Below are 21,464 nucleotides of genomic sequence, written 5' to 3'. Positions count from 1 at the left end.
GGCCACCCGCGTCACCACCCAAGGCAGGCGGGGCGAAACACGTCACAGCCACGCAGAGGCGGCCCGGGGCCGAGTCCGGAAACACCTCGTCCCCTCCTCCCAGGCCCTACTGCGCAGCGACCCCGAAAGGCAAGGGTGGGAGGGAAAACTCTGGGCCCAGGCTGCCAGGTACACAGAATGAGGACGGTGAAAGTCATTGCATCCAGCCCCATCCTTTCACAGATGAGACCTTGAAACCATAAAGGACTTCTCCGGCTATAAACAGTTTGAAACCCAAGGCCTCCTCCACGTTATTGGGGTCTGGATCACATTCTTCCAGGAGTTCAGTGTGTCTAAAGGTACCCCACAGCTATTTGTCTCTCTCTTCTCCCCTACCAAGCAACAGGACATCCCACCATGTCTGCTTCAAGGGTCCAATCCTCCAGCGAAGTAACCCTCCAACTCCCACAATCTTGGACAGGGGAAGAGGCAAGAGGGGTGCCAGGTACAGGAACTGTTACAGTGCCAGCTCTGGAAAGGAGACTGCCCACCTATCCATATCCCTTCTCCAGAGGGAGTAGGCCATAAAGCAGGGAGGCAGTGAGCTTAATTGAATTCATATTTAATAATTACAGGCACCGTGCCCCCCCCCTTCCCCCTGCCCAGGCAGCAGCAGGGGTGGTGCAGGGGCTGGGGCATATGCCCCCAGCAGCGAGGACGGCAGTCCCATGAGTGATTTTCAGAAAATAAAAAAGGACCCCAGGGGCAGGCGGTGGTGCCCCCCCCCAAGACACACCAAATTTCAAGACTTTATATATAATATATCTCTGTGCCCCAGGGGGAGGAGAGGGACACCTGGCAGCATCCTGGAGGGGGGCCCCAGGCAGCCCCACGCCATCCTGCCTCTTCAGCCATTTTATTAGCTCAGACACATCGCACTACAGGCACCCACTGCCACCGCCGCTGCTGCCACCCCCCCTGCAGTCCGGGCGGCTGGCCGGGTCATCCGAGTGTCCATGGGGCTCCAAGTCCCCGGCCCCACCCGCCCTCAGTTGTGGTCAGACTCCTCCTCCTCCGCTTCACGAAGCCACTTGAAGAAGGCTGTGACAGATTTAAGGGCTACGCCCTTGCCCTGTTGCTCAGCGGGGTCCTTGCTACTCTCCCAGCTGTAGAAGGCATCCTCTTTCACCACGTCCTCGTCATACAGCGCATCAAAGAACATCCGAAGCAGGTCTGCAAGCAGGCAGGACAGCAGTTAAGGAGTGCTGCCCACAACCACCCAACCCACTCCCAAGCTCCACTGTTAAAAATCAAGGCCCTGACCCATCAATCATCCTGACATTTGTGTGTCTGACCATTGATTACAGAGTGACTAGGTAGATTAAAGGTGTTAATCTTACTTTACGATCTAAGACTGCTGCACGCACAGGAACAAATCACGGCAGAACCTTACAAACCTGCCTTACCTTGGCAGCTTCTCCATTCATGATATATTTAATGAGGAAAACTATACACAGAATTGGTACTCCTAAATTTGGGAATCACAAAAGTCCCAGATATATCACTCACCAAAGTCAAGGGTTTATAACCTGGAACATTCACTGGCCACCATTACAGATTCTGACAAACTGTGGATCCCCATTTCCCCTTATTTTCCATACATCTGAACATACACATCCTCTCTAGCCTTGACATTTTTACGTGTGCCACATCCTTTGCCACGATCATCTTTCTCTTGTCACCTTCCTAATGAATTTTTTTAGGTTCAACTCCAGCACCTCTTCCTCTGACCCTCTTTCTCCCCAACCTGGCTTCTAGTGAAGCCCTCCCAAGCGCTTGTCCTATCAGGCCTGAACACAACCTGTCCCATTCCCCATACTGTACTCCCAATCTTTCCAAAAGCAAATGGAGGCCAAGTAGTGAAACATTTCTTCTGAATCAAGAAATAAAGCATAGGTTCTAGAGTCTAGGCCTGGGTGAAACGCTGACAGCCATCTATGAAAAGCTGCAAACCAGGATGTTCCTGAGGGCGCATACACCCTCAAATCCACAACCACCACCCGTGGACAGCCCCCCAGCCCCATCCTACGGCAGCAGAGCATTCGTCCCAAACTTGTGCTCCAAATCCGGTGCATCCCACCCACCCTGGGGACCCTACACAATCAATTATCCACTCTGCCCTGTATCTTCAAACCCAAGTTTCTCCCTTCTAAACACAAAAGGCCTCCATCACAACCACAATCTCTTACAGTCAAACAAAAGATTTTTGTCTTTGGACAAGACATTAATTAAACACTTTGTCTACACTTGCTGTTTTCCTTTTTTCCTATCTCACTCAAGTATTCCTCAGTCCTTTCCAATCCAGAGTGTCCCCTGCTCTACTAAATACTGTTTATGCCAGAGCGGCCTCCATGTTTTTACACTCCAAAGGCCCTAAACCGTCAGCTCTGCTCCTATGGAACTCTCAAGCAGCATCTAGCATTACTGACCACTTCCCCCTCCTAAAATTACTTTGTCCTTTGTTCACAGGGCCCTGTCCTCCTCTGGTCCCTCCCTGTGGGTCCTCTACTTCCTCAAGGCTCTATCCCATATTCTTATTGCTCTCCCTTGGGCAATCCCATATCCTCTGAGGACTTGCACATGTGTTGCCCTGGGTCAGCTTCTCACAGATCGGCCACCAACCCTGACCTCTTCCTCTCCAAATGAATTCCCATACTCAGCTGTCTACCTGACATCTCTGATCACCCCCACCCAGGGACCACAAACCCAATTATGACCAAAATCAACTTGACCCAGTGTTCCCAACCCCCAGAGTGAACGGTATACCACACTATCACCTCACTCAAAGCATCCTGGGAGTTATACATTAACTTGTCTCATCACCTCTTCCCCCTTAGGCCAGTGTTATGTCTTAACTGTAGTTACCTCTCCCAGCTTCACTGCCACCAGCAACACAACCCACTCCTAATTTGCTGCTCTTGCCATGTTCACACTTAACCCATTCCAAACCATTCTTCCTACCAACGGCCCGGATGAGCTAAAAACTAAAATCCCACAAAGCCTTTTCCTGTCCTTAGGCTGAAGGCCAAAACTTGTCCCACGGCTCAGACAGCCCTGCATGACCTAGCCCACGTCCATCTCTCCAGCCCCATCTTGCCTCACATACGACTGGCTGCTGTGCTCGCCCACACTGGCCTTTCTTGAACAGTTCTCTTACTTTGTGTCAAGTACTTTCTGCCTCAGGGTCTTCCTTTACACACACAGTTCCTTCAAATCTCCCCCTCCAACTGGTCATTTAGCTACCATTTGTCACTTCCCACTCATTATCCTTTAGACTAGGTGTCCCCAGAGAGCACCCCAAGGACCCATCTTCCAACACTCATCACCACTGTGTTACTCTATGCCAACACAGAACTGTACTGGACTTTATCACTGCCAATGTCCCAGTGCTCTGACACATACCTATCTGCTGAATGCATAATCTCAGGCATATTAACCTAAGCCTCAGTCTCCCAATAAGAAAAAGGGGATAACAGCATTGGCCTTAAACAGTAGTTGTGAAGATTAAATAAGGCAAAAAAAGAAAATTATCTCAACCCCATGCCAAGACGCCAGAGCACTCAGTATTTAGAAATTGTTATCACTTTTCACCTCCACGCTCCTGGCACAGAACAGTAGTCAAGTAATCTTCACGATGAGTCTAACTTCTTCCATTTGTAGGCAAAGAAATAAGCAGTGCAGGGGGGAAGGAATCAATCACCAGGGCATTTTGCTCTCCTATGACCAGCCCCCTTTCTTGGGTTGAAACCCTTTGCAATTACTGCCTCCTGTTCTCTGGCAGCTCCTCCACCCCACCCCTGCAGCCCGGCTCTTACTGGCGGGCTGTTCTAAGGTCACTACAAGGGCCTGGAGGGCGTAGAGCGCCTGCAACTCCTTCTGTTCATCACATAAGTATTTCTGTAGCAGTTTCGCTCGAGCTTTCAGCACCGCGACATCCACTCGGAGGGGCGTCTCAACTACAGGAAGAAAGATGGGGTTAAGCAGAATAATGCACCCTCAGCCTGGTCCAGTCCACAACTAGGAGGCAAAGACCAAAACCTTCCTCCCTCCATCTGCTGGGCCCACCCTTGCCCCTCCATCTCCCTGGCTCCTCTTACAGATAATTGCAGAATAGCAGACAGCTGTCATGAGGGCCCGAACTAGTGTGTTGGATGCTACCTGCTGCTCACTCAGGTTGGCCTGTGCAGAAGAGAAACAAATGGCCTATATGTTCTGAATTCTGTCCCTACCCGCACACCAAAAACTGCCTCTCCTGTATGCCTCTCTCCCAATATCCAGGAGAAACATACCTCTATCCAGTCAAACACCCGTTGGTTACTGCTGCCCTCCTTCAGCAGCTTCTCCAACTGTTTGCTCAGCTCCTCAGAGGAGAGCATCCTCTGGCTAGGGGCTTCAGACTCCTCGCCCAAGGTATACTCCACCTTCTACAAATGAAAAGACCCAAATAGGAGGTAAGTATACCATGTGAGTTGCTGAGGGAAGAGGGAGACGAATGGCCAGTCCCAAATGCTAGAATTAACCTAACTCCAGCCGCAAACCTGTTCAGCGACAAATGCACTGATGTCCTGGCCTTCAGGTACAAATTCTTTCCAGCTGAGTCCAGCTTCTCGCCACAGCATCCCCACCTTTTTGGGACCCTAGAAAATGTAAGACCAATTCAGTAACCCTCTCTCCCTCTAGACCTAGTTCCACAAATGTCATCTAGCAAATATTTACTGAAAGCCCATTAGGGGCCTAAGGGTTCAAATTGTTACAGAGATACCAATAGGCACAGTCTCTCCATGCCTATAGACTGGTACTACCACCCAAAGACACAAGAACTCATCTACCACAGTGCTAGGAAACTGAGGCGGGGGGTAGGGTGCGGTGGGGAGAATAGCCTAACAGCCTCTATGAAAGACATCGATTAGCTTTCACAAGATCACCTTTACTGAAAAAGGTAAACAACCAAATCCAAATACCTCATCCCAGACTTCTACATTCCTCGATGTTTCTTTTTCTAAAATTGCTTAGTTTTCCATTATTCCAACTTACCAAACGCTCATGGGAGAGGACAACTTCTAACAAATATGCCTTTTTAGTTATTAAGTCCAGAAAATTTTAGATACAGATCTATCCCTCCCACAGCCCCCAAGGCAAATCAGAAATCCTCACATAAACAATAGTCTGAGCCCATTTTCTGTTAGGGAACAAGGCATTCTGAAGACATTACTCTTAAAATAACCGACACTCAAAATGATGACATTAATCCTAAATAAGACTATTATACTTCACGAATTTTAAAGATACTCATTCCAACACCACTAAAATTGAATTGCCTCCAACACCACTAAAATTGAACTGCCTCACAGTTGATATATTACATTTAAACAAATGACCATAAGTTTTTTTCTTTATTAACAGTGCATGAATAACACATCCTATAACCTAATACACCGGATTTAATGAACGTGGTAGTTCAAAGTACTTTTCTCTCTTTTTTAAACACAAACTACCCTGCTACACATTTCTACCCAAAAGGATTAATAGGATGCTGAAAGAGCAAGTCCTTTCCACTAAAGTCTCATTTGTCCAGGTCCCAGGGGAGCTAGACATTTTTTTTTTTTTTTAATGTTTATTTATTTTTGAGAGAAAGAGAGTGCGAGCAGGAGGAGGGGCAGAGAGAGGAGACACAGAACCCGAAGCAGGCTCCAGGCTCTGAGCCATCAGCACAGAGCCTGAGCAGGGCTCAAACTCACAAACCGTGAGGTCATGACCTGAGCCGAAGTTGAAGTCGAAAGCTTAATGGACTGAGCCACCCAGGCGCCCTGGGAAGCTAAACTCTTAAAAGTGCCCTTCCCAGCTCTCACTACCAGAGTACCCTGCCCAACTTGCCTTTCCCATCTCTCCGCTATGACATTTTATAGTCACCACTTAATTTTCACAAAGCAGTCCCAGCGCCCTTCTGGAAAGGCTTTCTGTCATGAACATTACCAACCTCACAGTACTCAAGACACTCCATTTTGACTATTTTATTTCACGCTTTACTTAACACTGTTTTTATTAAGCTGTCATTTCTTACTTTTCTCTTCCAGCTGGTTTCCTATGTTTTATTCACAGTGGTATCTCCAGTGCCTAGTATGTGATTAGTAAATGTTTTTAAAGAATGCTAGCTTAACCGGGGCGCCTGGGTGGCTCAGTTGGTTGGGCAACTGACCTCAGCTCAAGCCATGATTTCACGGTTCAGTTCGTGAGTTCGAGCCCCACGTTAGGCTCTGTGCTGACAGCTCAGAGCCTGGAGCCTGCTTCGGATTCTGTGTCTCCGTCTCACTCTGCCCTGCCCCTGCTCACACTCTGTCTCTCTCTCAAAGATAAACAAACATTAAAAGAAAAAAAAAAATTAAAAAAAAAAAAAAAAGAATGCTAGCTGAATCAATCAATCAATCAATCAATCAATCAAGGGCTTCGGGTCTTAGATTCCCATTCTCCTCCAGCCTTGGCGAGAACTCAACAGGAACTGGTCAGTGCCAGTCTCAACATTTCCTCTCCCAGGTACCAACACAGAACTACCATCAATATTAACCCCATCCCACCAAAGGACCGTGAGGTTTCAGGGTCACAGCAAGGAGCCCAAACTGGATGGTGGGAAGAGAAGTCCTGACACATCACCCCCAAAAGGCTCTCACTCACCATGCTTTTACATAGAAGCCCCAGGATCTCCAGCAACAGAGAAGCAGCTTTGCCCATGGGTCTCAGAGGTTTTGTAATCTCCCTACAAGAAAATTACAGGGAGTGTTGATAGCCTCCAAAGCCCTCTCAACACACTACCCCATCCCTCCCTAAACCCAGGCATCGAACTTGCCATACGTCCCTCCTCTCCCCTCCCCAACTCTGTCTTTACCTCCCTTGAATCCCACTCAAGGGGCTTACCTGAACAGTTCCCCCATAGGTACTCCACCTTCCTGCAGAATGGGCGTTATGAGTTCTGCTAGGTAGAGCCACACATGGGGGATGTCAATTTCCATGTCTTCAGCCAATTCTAGGATTTCATACAAACTGCAGATGAAACGAATTCAAAGTCAGGGCATTCTAGGAAAGACCAGCCAGACCTCCCACCCTCCATCTGGGGCATCACGGCATTGTTAAAGGATCAACTGTGGAGCCCCTGGGGAGCACTTCCTAGGCACGGGGCAATTATCTCAAGCTAAAGCCACACTCCAGTCCTTACATGGTACACCCCTATCCCTGCCAAAAGATCTGTTAACCAGGACAGTTGAGGAACTCCAAGGTTCCATGGGTCCCATAAAGGAGGGAAGTCTGTGGGTATGGAAAAATAGGAGGCCCTAAGAAGGCATACCCTTGGTAGTACTGAGCAGTGGAGAGGTGCCCGGCAAAGAGCAGCTGGTGCAGCAGCCGCCCCATATGCTCACGAGCGATAGTGCTGCGCTCCAGTGTTGACTCGATGCCATGCCGCACAAAGATGAAGAGCAGGGAGGGTGAGGCCAGCTCCTGTACGCACTGCACTGCCTCCTGCAGGTGTGCGGGGCAGGAGGGAGAGGGCAGTCACCGTCTGGTCCAGACCCCATATTCCATGCCTGTCCACACACGTCCTTCCCTGCCCACTCTGCTGTCACTCAGACCCCTCCCAATGCCTACCTTCATGTCATTGAGATGGAGATATTCTTCGATAATGGCCTTGGATTTCTTTTCCAGCTCTTCCTCAGAGAGTGCAGCCTTTGGGGGGCTCACCGGGGGCAGGGTGGCTTCTCGCTTCACTGAAAGGGAAAAAACAGATTGAGGACTTCAGTTCTAATTTTCCTAGAAAGAAGGGCCCAGAGCTCTGAAGACAGTCTGGGGACTGCCTAGTCCCAAACATACCCTTCCCTTCCTCTTCCAGCCCCTTACCAGCATCCCGCCCACGGTCCCGATCCTCTGTGAGGCTAGCTGCCTTGCGCAGTCCCTCAGGCTGGGAGGGCCGCTCTCTACTCCGTTCTTCCACTTCCTTGCTGAAGCTCCGCTTAGTGGCAGGTGTCCGAGAGCGATCGAGCCGGTCTCCACGCTCACTTCCCCGTTCACTCCGCTCTAGGCGGTCTCCCCGGTCCCCGGCTTTCTCACCTCTTTCCCGGCTCAAGCTACTCCTGGAGAAAAAAGCAGGCACGTCACCTCTCACCTATATGCCTAGCTGCTCTCTTGTATTAACTATCCAACATGCTGAGCAACTGCAGGGCCTAGTTCCTGGCGTCAGGAATGTGCCCCATCTAGCCAGAGGTTCTGAGCATTACAGGTGTGAGGATTCCTATAGCAACCACCAAAGTCCAATCACAGCACTCTCACAGCATAAAGAAGAAAAACATCCAGGAAACCTCACCTCTGTACCACACGTCTGCTATCTGTGTTTTCTGTAGGTACTGCCTGTTGAAGGGCTGAGAAGCGGTTCAAGGTACTAGTAGCTGGACGAGCAGCTTCTGATGCTGGGGAGGCAAAAAGCCCGGATCAGAATCTCTTGCTACTGTCTTCCGTTCTATCTCCTACTGTTTAGGACACTTGGTCCTAGTCCCGACAAGAACACAGTTTATTCCCCAGCCCCAAACATACGCCTCCCATTACTACCTAACCACTTTGTACCAAAAGCCTCCCTTATAGACAAGGCTCTGCCCTCAAGAGAGAATAGCCACCCAGCTCCTTACAACGGCCTCCATACCTGCATCAGAGGGCTTGGCTCCCGAGCCTCCACTGCTGCCCTTGCCCCAGCTCAATCGCCCACCAGGTGCAAAGAGCTGGTTGTTGGAATCAATGGAGCCGGGCTGAGGAAGGAAAGGGGAGTGGAGTCATGAGTCTAATCTGGCCGAAGCCCGCAGCCACAAGGTAGCAAATTGCCTAGACCAGGGGAAACTTTTCCTGTAAAAGGCCAAATAGTAAATATTTTAGCCTTTGTAGGCCATATAGTTTCTATTTCAACTACTCCACTCGGCCGCTGTAGCACAAAAGCAGTCATGCGCAATACTTCAGGGAAATGAGAATAGTTATATCCCAATAAAACCACGGATACTGAAATTTACATTTTGAATAATTTCATATTACATAATACCCGCTTTATTTTTTTTCAACCGTTAAAAAAAACACGAAGGCCATTTCTTAGCTGTGAAATGTAGAGAAGCAAGGAATGGGCCAGATTTGCTGTGAGTTTGCTGACACTGGCCCAGACGGATGTGAATACACCCCCTGCTAGAGCTGGCAGCCCTGTCACTAGCAATCTAACTAGTCTAAGAGGAAAAATTCAGCCGTTGCCTTCCCAACCTCAGAAAATGAGGGGACTGAGATCCAAACCTATGCTCAATGTCTGTTTGATCCCTCTTCACCCTCCCATGACCACCACCCCTCCCTCCAATACACACACCCCTACCTTCGTGATCTTGGTGAGCCGTGAGGTGTCAATAGGGCGGCTGCCCTTGCTGATGGGGACTGTGTTCCAGCCACCATCATCCACAAGTGGGAGGCCTCGGCCTGGGACAAAGAGAGCATATTGCAATAATGAGTAACTCCTAGCAGCCATATCACCTGGGGCCAGCCCAGCCTCCCTTCCTCAGATCCTCAGTTCCATCACATGGTCTCAGTGGCCCAGACACGTGGCACTAACAAGAAGTCATCAACGGAAAGCTTAACCCCTTACTCTGCCCCCTCCTTAATCTGAGCCTCAAACTCACTAATAGGTGGGCCTGGAGGGCCACCCCGACGCTTGTCGCTGCCCTTGGCCATTAGCTGCTGCACTTTTACATGTTCCCAGTGCTCCTCCATCTCAGCCTCCTTGTGGATCTGGTCAATGGTCTTGGGACCCTGGTCCCCACGGCGTGGCACCCAATTGCTCTGTGGGTAGAGAAGGCCAGTCACAAAGTAATTACATCAGATGGCCAGACAAAGCTGTGTTGGGAACTGGGAACTGCGGGGTACAGGAAGCAGACCAGCAGTGGGAAGGAGAGGACACACACCCGTCGCAGATCCAGCACGTCTTGCAGCATAAAGCGGATTCGGGATGAAGTCTTCTTTTCCTTAATGATTTTTTCCATCTGGTTGAAATACTGATCCATCCGGGGCTAGGAAGAAGCAAAGGCATCAGGTCAGGAACTTGTAATACCTCACCTCCAACTGTAGGCCTGGCCCCTCCTCAGACCTTCAGTTCCATCACTGTGGCTCAGTGGCCCACACATGACAGCCCAACAAGGGGTCTGTCGTCCCTTCCACATCCCAGGACCCCTACCTTGGCTTTTTCAAAGTCCAGATCTTTGCCAATGGTAGTGAGCAGACGACAAAGGCATTCAAGAGACTCTTCATCATGGTTCTTAAGTAGTTTAACCACACAGTCATGCATTATTGCCTCCGTTAACATCTTCAGCTTAAACAACTCCCCAATAAACTTGATATTCCCTAAAGAGCGCCGCCGGGCTATGTCTCGAGCCTCTTCCAACTCTTCCTTCAGGCGTCCTCGTTCTTCTGCCTGCCAGTTATAGGATAGAAACCCATCAAAAAGGTACCCAGCCACTGGGCTAACACGTCTCTCCTCCACTGCATTTGGATTCCTAAACGTAGCAGCAACTACTCACGCCTTAAGGCAGAGAAACCTCCAAAACACCATGAACCCCCACCCCTCCCTTATTCCCACCCCCAATTCTATAGCAGAGTAGCAACCGGATGGACAGTGGGTTGGTGGGTTTTCTCTCACCGTAGCAGCTTCATCCATTTCTTTCTGCTTCTTCTCAAAAACCTCATCATCATCTTTGTCTTTCTCAAACTCCTTCTGACATCGATTCAACAACAGTTTTCGGAAGTTCACAGTCACTGTTGGCTTTTCTGTAGTGGGCACTTTCAGCTGTACGTCAAAGAGAATGTCACATTTACACTGGTCCCAAGTGGGAAGGCCCTCCAAGAGTCTTTAACTACCTAACCCAGGAAGACCTCTGGTCCCCAATCTGCCTCCTTCTGGCTGCCATCAACAGCACAGGCTGGAAGAGAACCAAGAAGCTGGACTCAAGGAGTCTCAGGAAGAGAAGTAGGGAACTAGACCACAAGGTTTAGTAACAGTGGAAACTAACCGCCATGAGGCAGCGGCACATGTTGGCATAGGCCACAGAGAAGTTGGGCTCTGAAATGGCCTTCTCGAAGATGAGGTCAATGACCCCTTTGAGGCGTTCCTCAGTGTCGATGGCCAGCTGTGTCACCTGCTTCATCAGCTGCTGGAACATCTGGGGTGTCAGCTTATTCAGTATGGAGCGCACCCTGCGGAACAGGTCCTGGCAGAGGGGACAGAGAAGACACAGGATCCAGTGAGGTTCTCAGAAGAACAGAGGTCGCTGGGAGGAACAGTAGAGGGTGGTAGGGACTCAGGTAGACACTAGTGATAAGAATGACAGAAACAGGAGCAGCTGGGTGACTCAGTCGGTTAGGCATCTGACTCTTGATTTCAGCTCAGGTCTGATCTCACAGTTCATGAGACAGAGCTCCAAGTCGAGCTCTCCACTTTCCGTGAGGAGCCTGCTTGGGATTCTCTTGGTCTCCCTTTCTCTCTGCCCCTCCCCATAGGCACATGCACTCTTCCTCTCTCTCTCAAGACAGATAAACATTTAAACAAACAAACAAACAAAAGAACAGAAACAGAGAGGGCGAAGTTGGCTCAGAGGGCAGACCTTGAAAAGAAAAACTGGAGACCAAAAACAGCACTTGTCAGTACCTGGGTTTTGCTGCCATCAGCATCCTCTTCCCCTCGATCCTTATCAGCAGCTGTCCGCTTGCTGCTGGGTTTCCAGGCTTTCTCTGCTTTGTTCAACTTTATATCTTCAGTCATTAACACCGTGGCAATGATCTTGCGTGGTTCCTTTCGGGGGCCCTGCTGAGAGCGCCGGGGTCCCAGACCAGCCTGCTAAGCAAAGGGCAAGAACAAGTGAAGACACAGAGCCAACCAGCACAACCTGTGACACTGCCACCATGCATCTCCAGGGCAGTTTTCTCCCCATCTCTCAACAAGACAAGGGAGCCATCCCCCAAACCCCCTTGACCATCTGTCCCTCTAGCCAGTCCCACTCACCGGCCCTCGGGGCAGCTCCCCACCTGGCCCACCCCTTGGGGGCCCACGGTTGCTAAGGGCTGGTCGGCCAAGGTTGGCAAAGGAAGGAGTGAAGTCTGGGCCGCAATTTATGCCTTGAAGTCTAGCGGGGTCCAGCGGCCGTAGTGGTGTTTTATTGGCCTGTGAAGAGGACGCAGAAGGCATGAGAAACAGTTATGGCTCTTGACTACTCTCTCAGGACCTCAGGCACCTCCCCCAGCAAGCCCGCCAGCCCAAACTGACCCTCCCCCTCAAGCCTACCAACCTTATCCAACACCACATCGCTGATATGGGGCAATCCCTCTGGCTTCTGCATACTGGCAAAGATGAACTGAAAGCCAAGCAGGAACTCACGGTCATAACGCTTTTTCTCCTCAAGGTTTAGAGGCTTCCACTGATCTACGAGGAAGACAAGATGAACCAATCATATACACTGGTCTCCTGGGGGCCTGGCAAGACTACACAACCCTTCTCAACTTTTCCCTCAGCATACCTGACTTATACTCATACTTCTGCTCCCCTGGCTGGATGTTCTCAGCATTGTGAATTTTGTCTTCCTTTGAGTCCCAGGTCTCATCTGCTTCCTCAGGCCGGGGGGGCACACTGCTGCCCTCAGGCTCCAGACCAGGGCTGGTGCCTACAGGAGGCTGATTTTCCACCTCTGGTACTCCTGGGTTCACCTATAACCACAGGACACCCCATTTTGGTTACAGTATGATCACTGTTCCATACCCACACTCTGCCCTCTCCCCTCCATTACTTTCTGCTCCCTTACCTCCTTGAAGGCATCTAGAAGGTCTCCTACAGCCTCCTTCTTATTGAGCTCCTTAATTTTCCGTCTCCTCTTTGGCACAGACACTGCCACTATTTATATAGGGGGGGGAAAAAGTGGGAATAACTTATATGGGGAACAAAAGTGGGAATAACTAGGGAAATAAAAAGCAGCTACTGTATAGTATTTCCTCTTTCCAACATACCCACTGTGGACTTAAAATTCCTTAATCTCGGAATTTTAGCTCTTAGGGTCCACGACAAGGCTTCTATGACCCAGACACAGTGGCACAAATGAGAGGTCATCAATAAAGAGAAAAAAAAAAACCACACCTTTCAGTCCGCCCCACTTCTACCATCCCATCACACCTTACCTTGGGTGGCTGCTGCTGCCTCCAAATTCTGAGGCAGGTGGGCTGCAACAGGGGTGCTCTCTTGGGGAAGAAGTTCCTCTCCTCCTTTCTCACCCTCAGCATCTCCTGTTTCTCCTTCTTCTTCATCTTCTTCCTCTTCCTCCATTTCCTCCTCCTGGGCGGGGGAAGCAGCTGGAGGAGCCATAGCTGGAGTGGCAGAGAGGACGGCGGGGGGAGCCACTGATGCTGTAACCTCCTTGGCCTGCTCCTGTGGCTCACTGACTGGGCTTAAGTCCACAGCTGGTGGCGAGGGGGCTCCGTTGAGCAGTTCCTCAGGTTGGGCAGTTGGAGCAATGGGCACGGGGGATTCAGAAGGACAAGCTGGCGGAGGGAGAGGAGCAATCTCGGGGCTCGACTCAACCTCTGGTTCCAGATCCTCAGATGAGACCATGCCGTTAGGTTCAGGCAGAATTTCCACTTTGTGAGATGCAAGGGGGGTGGGAACCTGGAGAGGACTGGAAGAGAACTCAGATTCTGGAATCGGTTTGCTAAGTGTCACTTCTACTTCCAGTATGGGTTCGGCGAGGGGAGTGGGTTCTGGAGAGAGGCAATATGGCTCCCTAGTTTCACGGGGCATGGGGGTGGATTCTTCTACAGACATCTGGATCATCCCCGTTGTCACAGTGTCCCCAGGAATGGAGAGGACTGCAAGATTAGGCTCAGACCCCGGTTCCAATATTGGGGGTGGTGATGGGGTCGGACAAGGTGACGAAGGCTGGGATTCTGAAGGGCTGTGCTCTGGGCCAGGCAGCCCCGGCCGGCTCCCAATGACTGCTCCCTGGGACCGGTCATCTGCACCACAAAAAAGACAAGTAATTAAAAGCAGGTCTTCAGTGCTGTTGTTCCTCCTCCTCCCAGCTAAGACATTCCCGGCCTAAATCACCCCCGCAATCTTCTCCTATCTAAGCCTTTTCCCTTCTCACCTAAAATCTGATCCACCCGCAAAATCCCACTACCTAAAACCTAAGTCATTCTTCCCTGGCACCCAGGTCAAGTCACTCCACCTCCTCAGCATTTGAAACTGTCACACTCCTTTTCACCATAAAAGCTCTGCCCCACCTGCTTACCTACCTGGCCGGACAACAACAGCAACCTGGGGTGTCTCCCCATTAGCTTGAGGCTCCAGACCGCCTCCCGTCTGCAAGACACAAAGAGATACCAAGTTTGCCCTGAAGAGGCCCACAACTCTTCTCTACTAGAGCCATTTCTACTTTAAGTCTGCCTAAAAATCCAGGAAAACAGGAAAACAAATCCCTTAGTTGGAAAAAAAGATCAAAGGACTTCAGAGTCCAGGTCAGAACAGCCATCGTAGCCAGGGCCTCACTCAAAGAGCAGACAGTACCTGGGGAGGGGTGGGTGTGGAGGCGGTGCGGGCCCCAGACATGATCTCCTCTGTGATATCCTTCCCTCCTTGGTTTGGATCTCGAATTCGGATCTGGGGAAAGAAAGCTCCGGGATGAGTGGGAAGCAAGGGGAGCCCACCTTTCCACCCTGCCCCACTCCTAAGACTCCACACCAACCCCCCACTCCCCACTGGGAAGCGGGTGGGTGAGTGCCAGAAACCCCACGAGTTCTACTGTCAACCCATCCAGCTCATCTTGTATTCCCTGCCCTGGCCCCCACCCCTAAGAGACCCTTGACCTCACAGAGCAATCTCGTACATCACAATGCCCCTCCCTCCCTCATCCCTGCCCCACCAGCAGTCCCCAAGTCAATTGGCTGCACACCCTAGAGCCCAGGACCCCCATCTAGCACCCATCCGGCTCACTTGTGGCTAGTCTGCCTGATCTCTGGGGGCAGGGCCCAGATCCAGTGGGTGGAGCCAGGGTGACTCAGCGGCTTCCCCAGCCCTGGCACCCTATTCTGGGCACCACGCCCAGGGCTTGAGGATTGAGCAGAGGCGGAGGCCTCAAGAGCTTCCAGGACTGGGAGGTGGGGGGTGGGGCCACAGAAAACAAACCATTTCCAAGACAAGCCACCAGAAACCCAAAACCGAACATACATCTTATAGACCCCAGAACCTTGGTCTCTCAGGAACTCCTGCACTAGCCACTTCAGTTCTTCCCATGAGCTGCTTCTACACTGAAGTCTTAGTACCTTATACTTTACAGAGAATCTGAGCACTTCAGATCCCCATTCTCTATCCGCTCCCGGCTGAAGATCTCCTTCCTCAACTTTCTGCTCCCTGACCCACAATGTCTGACCTTGATTCTCCCTTTCCCAGATGTCCCAGAGCCCCTTGCTGCTACTCACGGTCTTCCGCTCCCTCTTGGGAGCAATCTGGGGTGGCTGGTTCATCAAAACTGGGGCGGGGGCCACACCAGTGGGAAACTGCTGCACACCCTGGGCTGGGTAGTAGGCGCCAGCTTGGGAGGGGGGATGGGCGAAGGGGGATGGAAGGGACACAGAAAGGAAGAATGGTGGCAGTGTCAGGGCCCAACCATGTACAAATGCCTGCTTGAACACCTCCCATCCCCAGAACCTCTCATCACCCACGGCCGGCCCCTCGCCCTGCCCCACCCACCTCCCCAAGGGAGTTAGGTGTCTATCAAAGCTGGGGAACCAGTCTGAACTGCGTTTACAAGAATTCCTGACACTGACACACACACCTTATAGGCGCACACTCCTTCCCCTCCACACCAGCTACCACTACCAGAACTTCTGTTTCTCTTCTACCCTATAAGATAGAATGTATGCCTCCGACCCCCAGCAACACACACACACATGTATTCTGAGGGAGCAGCAACTACTTGACCTGAAACAGAATCAGGTCTTTGGCTGGGAATGAGAAAAACAGATTTGCCAACCCTGTCCCACTCAACCTGAGTCCAGTTCCAATCTCCAGCCCTTTACTAAGGGGCAAGGAAACAAAGAGTAACATTATGAACCAGGCCCAGGAAGTGGAAAAATTAATTCCTTAAAGCAATGGTCTCCAAAATGGGATGCATTCTTTAATCTCATCCATAATATCCACTTGTTTGTTTTTGACAAACAACATGTTATTTGTTTAAATGATGCATATGTATAAACAAACAAAACACACATATTAGAGGTACACACTCAAAATATTTCCTGAGATGATCAGAAAATTTTGGAAACCACTGCGATAAAAAAAAAACGAATCCTTTCCTAGAATATAAGTGAAAAACAGCTACAAAATCCTCTCAAATCCACATTACATGGGCTCCCACCAACCACAGAACAAGTGTCACAGGAAATGTTTACTAACAGGCCCTCAAACTTGTGCATGACCCTATATTCTTTGACCTGAGAAGGACTCCTAACTCTCAGCAATAGGATAAAACACTACCTGCCCCTCACCCAACAAGTTACATATTAAGCACCAATCCCTACTTAACCCTATCATTTTTAGACCAAGGAATGAGCCTAGGAAGGGTCTAGGAATTTATAGGTGAGTTTAGATGCTCCGTGGGACTCACTCTCAACCTGACTCCTTCCCCTGCTTACCATAAGTTCCAAACTCTGTAGGGCTTGCACCCGGATAGAAGCTTGGGGCTCCTGGCTGTACAGGATACTGCTGTGTCGGGACAACATATGTGGAACGCCCCTGGTGGGGAAGGGGGAGGAGGGGAGAGCAGTTGAGGGAGCTATGAGTACCATATCAAACTACAAAGAGAACGTAGGGCAAGATAGGACAGGTCAACTATGGGCAATGACCAAAACAAAGTCCCACCTCTGGAAAAGAGATGGGACTGGAGGGTCAGGGTAAGGGAGGTGGGGGTGCAGGTTTAAGGTTCCACATGGCTTCCAGTCCCCAAACCTCCAACCTCACCTGTCCAGGGATGTAGTAGGCCCCTTGGGAGGCTGAGTAGGAAATCTGGGAAGGGATCATCATTACTTGGGATCCAGCAGGGTAGACATGAGCAGCTGGGCCAGGGCGGGCGGGGGCTGCACTCTGCACTCGGGAGGCTGCACTGCTCGGGGGCTGGGCCCGGCTAGGGTAGAAGTGCTGTCAAGAGCGAGGAAGGCAGTTGGCATTGGGAAAGGAAGGAAGTGGACAGCAAAATGGCCACTCCACAATGTCTCTACTCTGGAGAGAAATACTGAGGGCTTTGGAGCACAGGGACCAATCCTAACTCACTTGACCAACTGATGATTAAGTGGCCTCTTGTACTCACACATACTCTCCACATTCAGGTATACACTTTGCACTCTATGAATATACTCCCTCACTGCCGTGCATACTCACGTCACTTCCACCAGGCTACCCTCTGCAGAGGCTTCCTAACACCCAGATGCATCATGCCTAAGTGAAGCCCTTTTGGGCAACATACTCCCCAGCATGCATTGCTCCACCCTAAGGTACTGAGAAACTAACCACTAACATGCAACAGTCTCCCAGTTCCCAGATATGCACTCTGCAAGACTTAGCCTCTAACATGCATCGGTCAGTCTCAGACTGAGGACCTTAACAGCAAACATGTCCCCACCCTGAAGACCCCCAGTCCCTGTATCTAGTCCTCGACTAGGGCAGAGGATAATGGTGAGACTATGAGAGGGTCCAGGATTAGCAAAGGGGTATTACCTGCAGAGACCTGAATCCTCCCTGAGAGCACATGGGGACAGGAAAGAAGAGAATTATCTCCAAGGTGATGAGGGGGAAAAATGAAGGAAGTAGGACAAGAATGCTGCCACTTAGTGAGAAAGAATTTAGGGAACAAAGAAAGGCAAGAACCAGCTGGAGTGTTTACTTTGCCATAGTCCAAAGAGAAAGAAGGGAAGGGAAATGGAGCAACCACAACCTCCCAGTAAAAGAAGGAAATAGGAAAGAAAACAGGAGTTGGCAGCAGGGCCCAAAGCACTGCTCCCAATTCTCAAGGCACCAGGACCCCTACTAATGCCACCCCACAGACTACATACTCCCCAAGGGGCCAGCCACCGTAAGTAATCAACGGCACAAAGTGCAGAGACACATGAAAGAACACAGAGCAACTATCAGGAAATTGGGGCAGATACAGGGTCTCCACAGTTTCCATGCTAGGCCCAAACTGGCCTAAGGTTTCCATGGCTCCCACCCAGGCACCCTACTCCCCTCCCCACAGCCCCTCACCTGGCGGGGCTGAGAAGGCGTGTTCATTTGTGTCGCTTGTGGCGTACTGAACACCACCGGTGCTGTCTGCCCCGGGGGAAACGCTGGCTGAAGGGGGGAGACCAGAGTTCAGCGAGAGGGGAAACCCGGGTGGGGCAGAAACCCAAGCTGGTAAAGTAAGGGGAGCAGACCTGTGGCAAGAGCTTTAGCAGTCCACATGCCCCCTCTTCCCCATGACAGCCCCTGGGAACAGCCCAGGGGCCCTGTCTCAATTTGGCAGCAGGAAGCTGCACTTTGCCCTGACACAGATGGGGGTGGGAAAATCCAGAGGTTGGAACCTGTTCCTGACCAGCTGCCTGGTCTCCCCCACCCCCACCCCAGTCTCTGCTAATTCCTCCCTAATTACCTGTGGGAGTCCAGGGGATGGGGCAGGTGGGGGGCCTGTGGGCTGTGGAGCTTTGTTCATTTCATTTGGTGCCACATCAGGGTCCCCCCAGCACCTGTTGGGAAAGAGTGGAGCTCGGAAAAGGAGAAGGGACCCAAGCTTAAGGCAAATGGAGTGGGGGGAGGGGTTGAAGCAAGGGCCGGGTTCCACACCGAGTCCCGGAGGCGCGAAGGGGTTGAAAGAGCAGAAAAGATCCAGCTTATGAACCCACCAACACGTTGTCAAACCAGCATCACCTCCAACCACCCCCCTGATCTGCTGAAACAGCCCCCTCACTCACCCCCTCGGTTAAGAATAAGTCCACGGTGCGGCCTACAGGTTCTGGGCATCCGAGGGCCTGGGGTTGGGAGGTGAGGGGTATCAACCTGGCTCCGCGGGGCCCAAGACCAACCAGACCGGAAATTCCAGGTCTCGCTGGCACCAGGCTCCCGGATCACAAACGGAGCTAGCAGCTTCGGCCGTGGTGTCCCCACCCCCCACCTGGGGACACCGGGTTCGGGGCCAGGCCCAGGGGCACACAAGGCACGCCTGCTTCGGGTGGCCGCAGGGGCACCCGCGCGGGGCCAGACGCGAGGCCTGCCGCCGCCCAGGAGTGGAGACCAGGAAGGGCGGGAGTCGGGCCGTAAAAGGCCAGGCGGGCGGCGGCCGAAGAGAAGCCGGTTTCTAGTAAGTGAGGGTCGGCCCGGAGGGCGGGCGGGGCCGGGGGCTCCTCCCTGCCCGCCGCTGCCGCCTCCCTCCCCTGCGCCCTCCCTGCGCAGCGCCGGCCAGTGCCAAAGAACAACGTGTCACTTCCCGGCGGCCGGGCCGCAAAGGGGGGAGGGGGCGGCGGGCCGGGAGCCGCGGTGCCTGCGCCCGCGGGGCCCCCTCGGGTCAGACCGAGGTGGCACTTCGCGGCCGGCGAACCCGGCGCCCTCCCAGCCAGCGGGGACCGCATATTCCGGCCCTGCGCTCCCCCACCCCCACCCAGCAGCCAGGCCGGGCCAGGCCGGGCACACGTGGGCCAGGGATCGGGCCCTGGCGGGCCGGGGCCCGGGCTTGGGCCGCGGGGCCAGGGCGCCGGGGCGGCGGCGCAGGGTGGCCGGTCCCGGCCCGGATGGCGGCGGATGCGGGGGGAGGGGGTGGGGGGGCCGGGTCGGGCCCGGACATGGCGGCTTTACCTTCAGTCTCCTTCAGTCCGCGCGGCCGAGCCCCACGCAGCCGCACAGACGTAGTCCACAACCATTTCCGGCTCCCCGCACAGATCCCGCTCGGCGGCCACCGCTTCTCCGCAGGCGCAGCCGGCGCCCCCACGTGACCGGCGCAGAGGGAGGAGCTACGCCCGGCGCCGCGGAGCACAGAAGATTTGCCCCGCCTGGTCATGTGACAGTCACTGCCCGCCCCCGTGTCCCCTCCCGAACTTTGGAACTTCCAGACTGACCCCCATCTGCGTCTCCGTTCCGCGGTTCTTTAGTTCATTCATACTTAGAGCATTTATTGAGTGCATACTAAGTACGAGGCGAAGTGCTGGTCAGGGGCTGAGAGTAGCGAAATTCATTAAAGACTCAGTCCTGCCTAAATAAATCATGATACAAATAGGAAAATAAAAATTATGCAACCTTTGAAGATAAGGTGATTGAAATACCTATTAAACTGAATGTTAGGCCAGAAAGATTGAAACATTCCAAGAAATTAGTATGAGATTTGCCTCCCAAAGATCAGCCACTCCCAGGGAGGGACAAAAGTCAATCATGGAAAGTTCAGAATAATGACGAAAGAAGTAATCCCAAAACCCCTTCCCTGCAGCCAAAAGACTTGGCACCAGGAGGAACCGTCCTAGAGCCAAATACACGTACTCAGATGGCCTGGGTTTTAATCCAAACTCTGCTGCTTCCTGGCCATGTACCTACTACCCACCTACTTAATAACTGTTGTAAAAATGGGAAGATTTGAAACCAGGCAGTCTGGCTCAAATCTAAGCTTTTAACCACGCTGCTTTCTTTACCAATGACAACATCCACTCACTCTATTGGATTGTGAAGATTAAAGGAGTTAATTCATGTGAAAGGGCTTCAGTGCCTATGTACCTAGCAAAGACACACTTGCTCTCACTCACCTATGTGTGATCTGTGGGTGTAGGTGTGTGTATATGTACACATGTAATCTCAGAAGGTAAGAAAACATTTTCTCTGTACCAAGGATAGAGTGGTGGTTCAATATATATGGCCTATCTGATCTCAATCTTCACAATTTCCTATAAAACAGATTGTATTATTCTTCCCATTGTATATGAGGAACTGAAGCTCCAAAGCAGCAAAGTAGACAGACACATGGCAGAGAAACTATAGTGAGAGTGAATATGTAGATCTAGTGTTCTCTGACTCGATCATGTATGACCCCTTCCTCTACTCTTCTCATTTCTCTTCCTCCCTAAGCCAACTAATAAATAAAATTCAATTACTACCTACATGCCAATCTGTTTCTAACTCAGAAACCTCTCTCTCGAACTCCAGTTAGAATAAAAGACATCTCCACCTAATCATCCCACAGGTACCTCAAATTGTGTATGCCCAGATAGGAACTTATCATCTCTCCTTATGCAACAGAGTCCTCCACCTCAACCCCATACATGTTGGTGCCTGTGTGTTTTTGTTAAGATTTTTTTTTTAAGTTTACTGTTTTTAATTTTTTTTAATG

At 51.5% G+C, this 21,464-nt stretch overlaps 1 protein-coding gene, 1 long non-coding RNA gene and 3 other non-coding genes across 12 annotated transcripts; 1 reads left to right on the top strand and 4 right to left on the bottom strand.

Moving 5' to 3' along the window:
• Positions 1-585: 585 nt before the first annotated feature.
• EIF4G1 (eukaryotic translation initiation factor 4 gamma 1) lies at positions 586-20,098 on the bottom strand. 8 transcript variants are annotated; one of them, XM_058730684.1, is made up of 34 exons: positions 19,949-20,098; positions 19,072-19,128; positions 18,753-18,846; positions 18,368-18,454; positions 17,843-17,863; positions 17,090-17,266; positions 16,765-16,864; positions 15,550-15,662; positions 14,639-14,731; positions 14,368-14,434; positions 13,258-14,088; positions 12,888-12,976; positions 12,606-12,792; positions 12,378-12,511; positions 12,095-12,253; positions 11,741-11,929; positions 11,106-11,303; positions 10,736-10,882; positions 10,274-10,510; positions 10,005-10,109; positions 9,723-9,882; positions 9,422-9,522; positions 8,720-8,822; positions 8,387-8,489; positions 7,924-8,156; positions 7,675-7,793; positions 7,376-7,548; positions 6,949-7,074; positions 6,709-6,790; positions 4,578-4,676; positions 4,329-4,463; positions 4,137-4,218; positions 3,855-3,995; positions 586-1,212 (listed from the first exon to the last, which is right to left on the bottom strand). In XM_058730684.1, exons 3-34 carry the CDS (start codon positions 18,810-18,812, stop codon positions 1,028-1,030), a joined length of 4,836 nt encoding a protein of 1,611 aa, XP_058586667.1. In that variant the 5' UTR covers positions 18,813-18,846; positions 19,072-19,128; positions 19,949-20,098; the 3' UTR covers positions 586-1,027. The 8 variants fall into 8 exon arrangements, with proteins under 8 accessions (XP_058586667.1, XP_058586669.1, XP_058586670.1 ...); XM_058730686.1 differs by having other exon boundaries at positions 11,741-11,926; XM_058730687.1 differs by lacking the exon at positions 17,843-17,863.
• Positions 9,598-9,673, bottom strand: LOC131513325 (small nucleolar RNA SNORD66). The gene has a single exon (XR_009262542.1). It is a non-coding gene; the product is annotated as a small nucleolar RNA SNORD66 (small nucleolar RNA).
• On the bottom strand, positions 10,177-10,240 carry LOC131513327 (small nucleolar RNA SNORD66). The gene has a single exon (XR_009262544.1). It is a non-coding gene; the product is annotated as a small nucleolar RNA SNORD66 (small nucleolar RNA).
• LOC131513326 (small nucleolar RNA SNORD66) lies at positions 13,129-13,197 on the bottom strand. Its single transcript, XR_009262543.1, has one exon. It is a non-coding gene; the product is annotated as a small nucleolar RNA SNORD66 (small nucleolar RNA).
• LOC131512266 (uncharacterized) lies at positions 19,346-21,234 on the top strand. The gene is made up of 2 exons (XR_009262056.1): positions 19,346-19,457; positions 20,032-21,234. It is a non-coding gene; the product is annotated as an uncharacterized LOC131512266 (long non-coding RNA).
• Positions 21,235-21,464: the final 230 nt, after the last annotated feature.

The sequence above is a fragment of the Neofelis nebulosa genome, chromosome 5 (assembly GCF_028018385.1).
Source record: "Neofelis nebulosa isolate mNeoNeb1 chromosome 5, mNeoNeb1.pri, whole genome shotgun sequence".
NCBI classification, from domain to species: Eukaryota; Metazoa; Chordata; class Mammalia; order Carnivora; family Felidae; genus Neofelis; species Neofelis nebulosa.
Note: the sequence above shows the minus strand (reverse complement) of the source record. Positions and strands in the feature narration are given on the sequence as shown.

Excerpts from the sequence above, each read along its gene's own strand:
- EIF4G1 (XM_058730684.1), bottom strand. The coding sequence starts at position 18,812 with ATGAACAAAGCTCCACAGCCCACAGGCCCCCCACCTGCCCCATCCCCT. Across the intron at positions 12,793-12,887 it reads TTCTAGATGCCTTCAAGGAG|GTGAACCCAGGAGTACCAGA; the intron begins GTAAGGGAGCAG and ends CTGTGGTTATAG. Across the intron at positions 10,110-10,273 it reads TGGACTTTGAAAAAGCCAAG|CCCCGGATGGATCAGTATTT; the intron begins GTAGGGGTCCTG and ends GCTTCTTCCTAG.